At 40.4% G+C, this 12,367-nt stretch overlaps 1 protein-coding gene across 12 annotated transcripts in view; it reads left to right on the top strand.

Moving 5' to 3' along the window:
* CSPP1 (centrosome and spindle pole associated protein 1) overlaps nucleotides 1–12,367 on the top strand; it is a 101,442-nt gene that overhangs the window by 60,544 nt on the left and 28,531 nt on the right. For all 12 annotated transcript variants that reach the window (XM_084772912.1, XM_084772919.1, XM_084772915.1 and 9 more), the window contains 3 exons: nucleotides 140–218; nucleotides 2,335–2,464; nucleotides 8,227–8,374. In XM_084772912.1, coding sequence (XP_084629038.1) covers nucleotides 140–218; nucleotides 2,335–2,464; nucleotides 8,227–8,374 — 357 coding nt within the window. The remainder of the gene's footprint in view (nucleotides 1–139; nucleotides 219–2,334; nucleotides 2,465–8,226; nucleotides 8,375–12,367) is intronic.

Below are 12,367 nucleotides of genomic sequence, written 5' to 3'. Positions count from 1 at the left end.
GGCCAGCCTGATCTACAAAGTGAGTCTAGGACAGCCAGGGCTACACAGAGAAACCTTGGCTCAAAACAAAACAAAACGAACAAAAATAAACAATACATATTTTGAAATAAATGTTTTCTTATTTTCTTTCCCCATTAAGATGGTTCAGGAATGATTGGAGGACAGCCTGCTCCTCATGTCTCTGCCCCTGTCACTCATCAAGTGGCACAGCCTGTTGTGTAAGTCTTTAGTTAAAATATTTTTTCTCTCCTTTTCTTAAAAATGTGCTATTACATGCATAAGATCTTGTAGCCTAACTGCTTTAAGGAGTACTTGCTGCAGTAGTATTCAGTGTATTCCTAACATTATGTAGCCGCCTCCAGAACACTTGTCGGTAATGCTGCAGCTTCATTTCCTCTTGTGACATGCCCCTGCGGCCACTGTTCTGTTGTTTGTCCGTGCTTCTGGCTCCCAATGCCTCCTAGGGTCGGCCAGCTTTTGCCATGACTGGCTTATTTCACGTAGCGCAGGGTCCTTAGGTTTCATTTGTGTTGTAACTTACGTTAGAATTTCTCCAAGGCTGAATAATAGGCATTGTGTGCCTACACCACTAGTTTTATTTACTCATTCATCCACTGGCGGGCATTGGAGTTGCTTCATAATTTTAGTTGTAAATGTGCGGCTCTTAGCATCATTATATGAGGGTCTTTCCAAGTTCCTACGTGTATAATAGACCCAGAACTCCAATCTTTGGATCACAGGGTAGCTGAGAAATACTGAGGAGGAACTACCATACCACTTTAACAGTGTTGTATTATTTTGTCTTCCTGCTACCAGTGCACAGAGGTTCTAGTTTTCCTGCATATTCCACATCAGTTATTTTCTGCCTAGCTGTCTTTAGTGTGAGCTGGTATTTCTGTGTGTGTTCATGTGTGTGTGGAGGGCAGAGGGCAGTATTGCTCCTACCTTGTTTATTGAGACAAGAGTTCTCACAGGACCTGGGGCCAGTGAGCTCCAGGAGCCTTTGTGTCTCTGCCTCCTCACCCCTGCTGGTGTTATAGCTCTGCTCCAACACACCTAGCTTTTGTGTGGGTGCTGGGGCTCAAACTCGGGTACGCATGCTCATGTGGTGTCTTAGTTACTTTCCTTATTGCTGAAAAACCGTGGGAAAGTTCACCATGGCGGGGAAGAAGACACAGTGGCTGGCCAGGAAAGCACGGTGGGTGGGAGCAGATGCTCGCTGCTCAGTGTAACCACACCCGGGAAGCAGAAAGAGATCAATGCCTGTGCTCAGTTCACATTCTGCTTTTTATACAGTCCAGGATCTTAGCCCACTGCGGCCATCCACAGTGGGTAGCTTCCTGACCTCACTTTACTAAGGAAGCCCACAGCCTGCCTGGAGGCTGGTCTCCTAGGTGACTGTAGATCTCCTTACACTTGGCAAGCGTTTCACTGAAAGAACTCATCCTTTCATTATAGGTTGTCACGCCCGTGTTAGTCCCCCCCCCCCCCCCCCCCCCCCCCCCCGCGCCTCCAGTGCTGGGGATTGAACACAGGTCCTAATAAATGCCATGCAAGCATTCTGTTATTGATTGAATAGCACACTTCCAACCCTCACTGTAGTTTTGATTGTGTTTCCTTTTTGATTTAGTGAGAGGAGAGGAGAGGATATTTTCATATGATGTTGGCTGGTTGTGATTCTACTTTAGGGAAATGTTTATTAATCATTTGTTTGTGATTGATTTGTTGTCATTTTATATTATGTAGTTACTTTGTATTATTATATATATTTAATAATATAGTACTAAAATATTGTGGGTTGCCTTTTCTGTTGATATTGTCTTTTAATATACAAAATCAAACTTTTTGTGAGACCAGTTGCTTTTTAGTTTTTATATATTTACGTGTGTGTGTGTGTTGGGGACAGAGGTGTTGGATTTCCTGAAGCTGGAGCTATATGTGGTTCTGAGTGCTGGGAGTTAAGCCTATGTCATTATCACTTAGTTAAAGATACAGATTGGGTAATTTGAAAGTTCCATGGATTTTAAATGCAGAGATGAGAGGATTTTATGAAGGAGTCATTTGATTAAGGATTTCTTCCTCTTTCTTTAAAACATTTTTAAATCTTCTATTTATTTCTTTTGTAAATGTGTGTGCATGTGCACAGACCTGCCACAACATGCATGTGGGAGCACAGAGGATCATTTGTAGGAGCTGCTGTTCCGTTTGTACTAACTGGCTGCTTTTTCTTAAAAGATGGTTTTATATGCCAGGCAATTTCAAAGAATTGCTCTTGTTTTCTTTTAGAATTTGCTTGTTCTTATAATAAATTGATAATTGTTTATTTGATATTAGGAATACTATTGGACAGAATGAACAAAAAATTCTGAGTGATCAACTGATGAATTCCGGACTTATCTTTGAGGATAAACCAAAACCTTCCAAACAGTCACTTCAGTCTTACCAAGAAGCTCTGCAGGAGCAGGTATTCGTTTATACAGCACCCCTCAGATCTTGGGGGAACAACAGCAGGCACTGTGGCACACTTTGACACGCGGGCGTGCTGGAATTGCTGCAGGAAGCAGTAGGCTTGCCTCGGACAGTTGGGACTGTTGAAGTAGTTGGTGTTTGAGCTGTACATTAGTTTATAGACATTCCCGGTGTGTTTAGGGAGCTTTGTTTGTTTTGTTTTTGTATTTCCTTATGTCTTTTAGGAAGTTGTATGTTTCTTTCCTCCTCCATATGGTTTTTGATGGTCAAACTTGGGTAGTCAGGGTTGGTAGTGGGTTCTGTGACCTTCAGAGCCAACTCGCTGGCCCAAGAGAAACCCTGAGTGAACTATTGATCACTTCACTTCAGCTAGGAGGTGCTGAGGTGCTGCCCCATAAGGGGGGAAAGGGGGGATGCCCGAGACACGGTTCTCTTTCATGCACAGAGCATGGGGGAGGGGATGAGGAAGAGAGAGAGGGCATACACACGGTATGTAGTGGTCAAACGGAAGGAGACTGATGAGGCCACAAGCCAGTAGGGAATGTGCTAGTGGAGTGCCTCCAAGAAGCACACTGGCGCCCCCTGTAGTTTATACTGGTTAAAGAAAACCTACTTAAGAGTTTTTAAGGGTTTTCCAGGGGCAGATTCAGGTTGTAGGGCCATATCTGAATTGAGAACTTTTCTGGGGAATTTTACTTAGATTTATTTATAAAGTGTGGATTTTGTTGTTTTGTTTTCTTGAGGTAGGGTGTACCAGGCTGGTCTTGAGCTCACTATGTGGCTAAGAAAGGGCTCCTTAAATCCTAGTCGTCTTGTGTGCTGGAAACCCGGCTGTGCAGCAGAGTGCCCTGTGCCATGTGGTGCAGAGGATGACTGAGGGCTTCCTAGGCGAGGGCGTCATATTCCTAGCCCCCTCGTAAATTTTTTATGAATAGATTTCTTATTTTTACGTGTTTGTTTGTCGTCGCACATGAGTGCTGTGGCTACAGAGCCATCAGGTCTCCCTGGAGCGGAAGTTAGAGGCAGTTGTGAGCAACCTATGCGGGAATCAAACTTAAGTCTTTGCAAGAGCAGTATTCACTCTTAACTGCCCCAGCTCCTTGGAAAATACCTTTATTCATCTTTTACATAACAAAACATCTAGAAAGAATCACTGCCATCTTTTATGAATGTAAAGGTTCTACAGAAAAAAAAGACTGGATTTTGAAAACCAGAATCTGGTTTTGAGTGAGCACATTCAAATGTTACCAGTAAAGTTTAGATTTTCCAATACAAGAAGTTAAACTTTTTTCCCTTGTAGGGCTGGCCCAGCCAGAACTCTACTGCTGAGCCATAGAAGTCTTACTTTATGTACACAATGAGTTCTGCAGACGGACTGGAGTGAGAGAAATTGCCGTGGCTGGGCTGGAGAGGTGGCTCATGGTTAAGAGCACTTGTTGCTTTTGTAGAGATCGCAGAATGATCTTTTGGCTGTGTTCTTGAGTTGGCTTTACAGATATTTTATCGAAGTGTTTTTCATCTGTCTTAGTCACTGCTTTTTTTCAGTGAAGAGACAATGACCAGTGCAACTGTCACAAAATAAAGCATTTACAGTTTCAGAGGGTCAGCCCATGGTCATCCAGACCAAGGGCATGTTGGACGCATGGCAGCATTTATGATACTGGAGCAGTAGCTAAGAGCTGTGTCCTGATCTGCAGGGGTGCAGGGAGTAAAAGAGGAGAGAGAGAAGAGCAGAGTGAGAGAAGGAGAGGATGAGAGAGTGAGAACTGGGCTTGGCATGGGCATTTGAAGCCTCAGAGCCAACCCCAATGACACACTTCCTCCAACAAGGCCTCTTTTCCTAGTCCTTCTTCAAACAGCTCCACTCCCTGGTGGCCAGGCACTCACATAAGTGAGGTACGGGGGCCATTCTCACACAAACCAGCACAGCATCTCTTCGTCAGGGAGATTGGCTTGTGCTTTTCTTTTTTATGTTGATCTTTGTCTGGTTTTGATACCAGGATAATACTGGCTTTGCAAAACAAATTTGGAAATACTCCTTCCCTTCTTATTTTACAGAGTTATGCTGGGTGGGTATTGCTTTAAGTTCTTTGAAAATTTGGTAGAGTTTTGTGCTGAATCTGTCTCGATAGCTTTAGGCAGTTTTTAGTTAGGAAATTATTCTTTCTTTGACCTCATTGGTTATGGGCCTATTTTAATTATTTGCTTTATCTTTTTTCATCCATTTCTTTAAGATTTTTCATTTTAGTGGCATATTTGTTTTATTTTATTTTATTTTTTATTTTATTTTTTTGAGACAGGGTTTAATTGTCTGGCTGTCTCCAGCTGGCCTGGAACTCACTTTGTGGATCAGTCTGGCCATGCTGACCAGAGAGCCATCTGCGTCTGCTTTCTGAGTCCTAGGATACACATTTGTACATTGTGTCCTTCAGAGTCTCTGAATTGCCTCATTAACCTTTGTAATTTCCCACTTTCATCTCTGAGTTTTAAAATTCAGACCAACTCAGCCTCCCAACTCCCCCCATCTCTCTTTCAGGTTGGCTAAAGGTTTGCCAGTCTTAATTCTGTCAAAAAACCAACTCTTCATTCCATTTCTTCTTTGTGTTTTGTTTCGTTTTGTTTTCTGATAATTTTTGATAGCTTTATTCCGTACTTGGATCAATCTCTTCTTGACTGTTCTTTTGGGTGTTAATTGTTCTTGTTTTCCCAAGGTCTTCAGTGCACCATTAAGTTATTGATAAGATCTTCCCAGTCATTTGATGTAGGTACTTAATGCCATACATGAGCTGCCTTCATTGTGTCCATAGATTTTGGTATATTGTTTCTATATTTTCATTAATTCTAGAAATTAAAAAAATTTCCATCCTAATTTTTTTCTGTGTGTGTAAAGCATGGACCAGAAAGTATTTTTAATTTTTTTTTCACGTTTTTCACAAAACATGTTCTACTTCACGAATTTATGTGTCATCCTTGCACAGGGGCCATGCTAATCTTCTCTCTATCTTTCCAATTTTAGTATATGTGCTGCTGAAGTGAGTCCATCTTAATTTTTTTTGTGATCTAATTTTTATTCAATAGGGAATTTATAGGCACTTAATGCCATACACTTTGCTCCTAGGGCTGCCTTTGTTATATCCATAGATTTTGGTGTGTTGTGTTTTTATTTTCATTAATTTTAGAAATTTAAAAACTTTACCTCTTAATTTCTTTTTTGATCCAATTTTTACCCAGTTGGGAATTATTTAATTTACATGAGTGTGTGTATTTTTTCCAGTTCTGTTGTTGCTATTCAGCTTTATGCTTTTGCAGTCAGATAAAATGCAACATGTTATTTCACTTTATCTAAATTTGTTGAAATTTCCTTTATGTCCCAGTATGTGGCCAGTTTTGGAGAAAGTTCCATGGGCTGCTGAGAAGAACATGTATTCTTTAGTGTTTAGGTGGAATGTTCTGCTATAAATGTCTGTTATGCCCATTTGCTTTGTGGTGTCATCTAACTCCAGAGTTTCTCTGTTTTGCTTTTATCTAGATGCGTTGATTATTGAAAGTGGGATATTGAAGTTACCCACTATCCCCACGTTGTGTTTAGTCTGGGATCTTAGATTTAATAGTGTTTCTTTTATGAGTTTGGATGCCCTTGAGCTTAGTAAGTGCTTAGAATTGTGATCGCCTCTAAGTGTAGTTTTCCTTTAATGAGTATGAAATATCTCTCTCTCCTGACTAGATTTGGTCTGGAACTTATTATTTTGTCAGATATTAGTGTAGCTAAACTTGCTTGTTTCTTTGTCCAATTTATTTGAAACAATGCATTCTTCGATATTTTCATCAAAAAATGGTCTCCACGGTTGGTGGTGAGGTGTGTTTCTTGTCACAAGCAAAAAGATGAATCCAGTTTTCTAATCTAGTTTGTAAATCTGTGTCTTTTTGTAGAGGGAATTTAGATATTTATTATTGGGGGTTATTTTTGATCGGTGTTTATTAATTTCTGTTACTTTGTTATGTTGTTTTCTTAGACCTCTTATGGTCAGCAGTACTGGGATTATTTATTCCCTGTACTCTCTTGGGTGTGTTTAATGTGCTCTTCAGACTGCATGATGCCTTCTAGTAGCCTCTGTAGAGATGACTTTGTGGACATTCATTAAATCTTGAAATGTTTTTCTCCTCTGATTATGAGTGGCAGTTTTGCTGTATGTAGTAGTCTGGGTTAGGATCTGCAGTCTTTCAGAACTTTCTATCCAGGGCCTTCTTGGTTTCAACTCCCCATTGAAATTTCAGATGTTATTCTGATGGGCCTACTGTTTGCTATGTGCAACTTGGCCTTTCTCTCTTGCAGCTTCCACTATCCTTTGCTCTTTCCTGGGGACTCTTTATGCCTCTCATCCCTTGCCTGGAACCTTCGTCCTCAGGTTTGAGAAACTTTCTTGTATAATTTTTGTGGAAAATAATGTGCCTTGGATCTGGGTTTATTCTTTGATACCTATATGATTTGTGTGTTTGGTCTTTTTATAGTGTTTCAGTGTGTTCTGTTCCTATTTTAGTTTTTCAGATGAAACATTTGACCAGATGGTTTTATTTCCTCTACCTGGCATTTAAGATCTGATGGTCTCTCTACCTTGATCCAGTCTGTTGGTGAGGTTTTGCTCTGAGCTTTTTGTTGGGCTTCCTGGGTTTTTCTTTTCTTCAGAGATTCTATCTTTATATTAAGTTCTATTTTCACATTATTTTCATTATTTCCTTCAGGTGTTCATTTGTGCTTTTGCAGTCTTCATCTGGCATTTGTTCATAAACCTCTTTGCGTTCCTTGGAGATATTATTTCCCTTTGAAATCATTGTCTTGTTTATCCATGAAGATGCTTTTCTCAGGGATTATGATGGAGGGCTAGTTTCAAGAGAAGACATGCGGTTGTTAATGTTTGTTTTTGTGATGGGATCTAGGTATCAGGAGTTAGGTGGTTGATGGTGTTTCTTGGTATAGATGTCTGTTTTTAACCTTTATTGGGCATATGTTTGAATCTTTGCTGTTGCCCCTTTTTGTCTCATTATGGGCCAGCTGGATGATGCTTTGTGTAGGCCTTTTGCAGGCCACTGTGTTGATATGCAAATGGATTGTCAGAAGTGTTCTTAGACTGGGGGGGGGGGGGGAAGGTACAACCTCCGGGCCAAGGTTTAAGCTTTGTGCAGGGTTAGGGGATTCTTTATGCTGAGCTCAGATGCATATGGAGGCTTTTCTGGATTCTACATGTGGTGCAGGGGTGGCGGGGCTGGAGTCAAAGTGGCTGTGGGTGGTGCTCTGGGGGGTCTCGGTGCTGTGCGGTGTGGTGGGTTGACTGGTGGGCGTGGAGCTTGGTCTAGGAGTCCCTACTGAGACTGCAGGTCCCAGTTCTCCAGGCTGGCCAGAGTGGTGGGACAGGCTGATAGTGGATGGGAGGACTTGACAGGCAGATAGGTCTGGGAGTCTGGTCTCTACCTGGGGTTCTGGGTCCTGGAGCAGCACAGTGTGGTGTCTAAGGGGCAGGAGGTCAGGTGGATGGGATCTGTGGGGTTGGATTAGGGTTCTCCTTCAAGTTCCAGGTCAGGCTCCTGCATTCCCAGATCAGCATTCTTATTTGTGATTCTTAACTTTATAGTGAAGGCATGCACTTAAAAAAAAAAATCGGTATATTTTTCTTACCAGAAAAAATAAAGTAGTAGTATTGCTAGTCTCTTGTCTTAGCCTGCTGTAAGTCAATATTTAGTTTAAGCATATCTTATTTCTAGATTCGGGAAAGAGAAGCAAGAAGGAAGAAAGAACGTTTAGAAAAAGAGGAATATGAAGCTAAATTGGAAGCTGAAATGAAGATTTACAACCCCTGGGGGAAGGGCGGAGGCGGTGCTCCTCTCAGAGATGCCAAGGGAAATCTGATAAGTATGATGTGTCCATGAACTTGCTTTTAAATGAATTATTTACAATGTTTTAAGAGTGGAGAGTAGAAGGAAGTGGGATTCAGACTGTCTAAGGTTTCATTTTATGATTTAATGCAAAGAGTACATGTTAGAGAGGGTCTTTTCTACAGAGTAATGCACATCCCATTCTCTGACGAGAGTTGCCAAACTGTGAGGAATAACTCAGGATACTTGGTACTCATCCAGACTAGTATTTGGAGTGTATTTTTATTTTTGTTTTATTGAAAACTATAAAACTCACATTGCAAGTTTATTTTAGACTAATACAAATTACAAATAAAAACTGGAGTAAGTGTGGGAAGGGATCTGCTTTTAGTTTGTGTTGGACTATTCTTGTTCAGCCCGTGGCTGCTGTTGTACTTGGGGGTGGGGTGTCTTCATTTCGGAAACTGGCAGGTTGCAGAATTACAGTCTTTCAGCTCTGTGCTTTTATTTATTCTTTTATGCTTGCTTGGTGTGGTAGTGCAAGCCTTTAATCCTAGCGCTTGGGAGGCGGAGATAGGTAGGTCTCTGTGAGTTAGAGATAGCCTGGACTACATAGAGAGATTCAGGACAGCCAGGGCTATATAACGTAGTCCTGAATCAAACAAACAAAATCCAAATCACACAGAAAAAAACCCACAAAACCTTTTTTTCTGATGTAGTAATCATACAAAAGCTATTTTCTATACTTTGTTACCGATATTAAAATAGTTTCGGCAGGCTGTAGCTAAGTAGAATAGGGAGTAAAGACAGTGTGGGCTTCAGTTCCAAGTCTATTAGATGCTAAAAGTGGCCTCAGGATGGTGGCTGTGGAGTGCTTAGGATTTTTGTGGATTATGCCTGCTGTCCATTGTTACGTCCATTGTTACGTGTATTTCAAGGTGTGTTTGAACCCACTTAATAAGTAACTGACGTTTCCTCCCCCAGATTAGTTTTTCCTTTTGTGTCTACACGTCCTTGTAGGTTTAGAGGAGGAGTGCTCTGCTGCCTTTTCATCATAGGTGACTGCAAGTGCTGCCAGGTGGACATTTTTTTTGAAGTGTGTATTTGAATATATTAGAAAAATAGTTTTCATTTACTTACTCATGGTACTGCAATAGTTTCTTCTTACTTCCTGAGGCAGTTAATTAAATTTTCATTAATTAAATTCATTCATTAATAAGAGCCCTGTGCCAAGCCTACCAGAGGCATATGTTGATGAGTCTCCTTCCCAAGTGTGTCACATTTATTGTGGTTGCTGCTGCTTTAAGAGAGGAGGAGCCTTCTTCTACTGTGCAGCTGCTCCATTTCAGAATCCTTTCCTTCTTGGCTGAACAGCGTGGGTCCAGGTGTAGTGAGGATGCGTGGAGGACCCTGCTGTGTCCTGGCTGAGAACGTAGGGATAATCGGTTCTGCCTTCATTCTGCTGTTCCAGCTGCTCCCAAGAGCTCCTAGCATAATTGTTCAGGGGCAACAAAGTTTAGGTTTCCTGTTTGTGCCTGGGAGGAGGCCTGGGACTGATGAGTTTGTGGCTAGTTGTAGCTTAAGGAATTGTCAGAAATGCCCAAGCTGCTCTGAAGGAGGCACCTCAGTGCCCAGACTTTGGGAACAGAGGAATTCCCAGAACTTTTTAGGAGCCCTTAAACAATATAACCATAGGATAGGTTTGTAGTAAAGTGTGGATTCTTGAGTTGTAAGATACTGCTTTAGAATTGCTTGCCTCTGAGGTTTCTATTTATAGTAGCAATGTTTAGTTTGTTTACTTCATGTTGGAATCATCACGTGAAAGAGAAAGTGTAGTATTTTATTAAGGACAGTGGAATTCTTTTTAAATACTGTATTCAAAATAACTAGAGTCCTAAAAAGCATCAGTTTTTGTATGTGGGCTTTATATCTTAGAGATGGGGACACACAAGTTTGGTTTTATTATGCTGAGATGTTTATGGAGATGCATTATGATGACCAAGGTGTGCCCTGTGCACTTGGAGTTCACTCTCATCCTGCTGTGCACACAGGGCTTAACTGCTTCTGTTTGCTTCTCATCGTCTGAGGGACAGAAACCGAAGGATGTGAGTCTTCACTTCTTACTCTTAAATCCTTTTAAGAGGGAATACTTATTAATGAATAAGGCAGACAACTCATTTAAAAATAAACACTTGTTTTAATTGTATGTACCATAAATAACTCAGTGCTCTTTATTTATTAGAACTTTATATTTGAGGTCTAATAAAAGCTAAGATACTGTAAAATGTTTGAGTAAGTGAATGGATAAGCTTATTTACCCGTTGTGTGTGGGGCTAACAAAGGGATGAATTGTTGCATGTAATTTGGAAAATGCAAAAGTTCTGCTAAAAGATCCATTCTGAAAATTACCTTTGTACATTGCCATCAGGTGATACTCTCAAAAGTTATAAAGAGCTTGCCCCACGGCTGTAGGCTGAGAATATTAATAAATAGAGGTAAAGATGGATGTCTTTTGGTGGTGGAGTTTTGCAAAAATTAATTATAGTGATGTTACTTGAAACTACACGTGTTAAAATGTTAACTATACAGTAGGGGTTCTCAGTCTTCCTAATGCTGTGACCCTTTAATGCAGTTCCTCATGCTGTGGTGACCCCCCAACCATAAAGTTATTTTGTTGCTGCTTCATGACTAATTTTGCTACTGTTATGAATTGTAATATAAATATCCAATATACAAGATCTCTAATATAGGGTTGAGACCCATAGGTTGAGAACCGATGCTACACTACACACACACACACACACACACACACACACACACACACACACACACACAAATATGTGGATAGAAGGAAAATTAAAAGTTTGACCATTTGAAAATGTCTGGCAATCTGTCATAGCCCTGGCAAGAGATATAGCTAAACATATATATATATATATGTTTGATCAAATATATTTAATGCATTGTTTTTAATTAGATTTAGCTTTTTATGTATTTCTAGTGAGGTAAAATTGGCATGTAATAAAAGTTCTCTTAAAATTTAGTGAGGTTTGACAGCTATTTTTAAAATCATCTCTACCACACTCAAAAAGAACTTTTTCCAGAACTGTTAAAAGGATAGTCCCCTCTGTCCTTTCATGGGCAGTCCTCTTACAGCCCCCGTAACTTGTGATCTGTTTCCTGGGTCCAGATAATTTTGATAATTTCCTTTCAGTGTAACATTTGTGAGATACTTTTTTTTCTGTTACTGAATGACATTGCATTGTTTTGTGGTACCACCATTGCATGTCTTACAGTTGATAGGCATTAAGTCATTTCCAGTTTAAGGTCATTAAGAATTGAATTGTTGTAAGCCAATGTCTCTTTGAGGGGTCTAAGACCATCAGAAAACACAGAGATTTATATTACAGTTGATAACAGTAACAAAATTACAGTTATGAAGTAGCAATGACAATACATTTGTAGTCGAGAAGCTCACCCCAACACAAGGAACTGTGCTGGAGGGTCGCAGCATTAGTAAGGCTGGGAACCATGGCTGGAAGTGCTCATGCACAGGCCGGAGGGAAGTGTGCTTTTAGTTCTCGTGGGTAGTGCTTAGGAGTAGTCAGTTTGCTTTTTTTAAAAAATAGTTTTGTTAGAAACTGCCCAACGGTTTTCATTCTCTCTAGAAAAGCTCAAAATATACACATTCTCTGAACTCTTTATCAGCACTTGACTTTGTAGATCGAGGTTTAGCCATTCTACGGAGTGTACAGCTACTTCAGTATTTCAGACAACCTTTATTGTGAAATAACTTTAATGCTTACACAAAAGACAGCACAATGAGAGTACCTTTGAGCGTGTTTCCTTCCCAGTTGACATTTATGTAGTCATGGCACAAGTGTATAAACTACAAATAACTTCAGTACTGTACTGTCAATGAAATTATAGAGAGCACCTAGATTTTGCCATTTCTTTTTCCTGTTTCAAATGCTGTAATACATTTAGTTGCCGATCTTGTTTATTGGATTATTTCTTCATTATTGGTGTG

The sequence above is a fragment of the Acomys minous genome (genome assembly GCF_964271855.1).
Source record: "Acomys minous genome assembly, chromosome: 1".
NCBI lineage: Eukaryota > Metazoa > Chordata > Mammalia > Rodentia > Muridae > Acomys > Acomys minous.
This window is presented reverse-complemented; position numbering and strand designations above follow the sequence as displayed.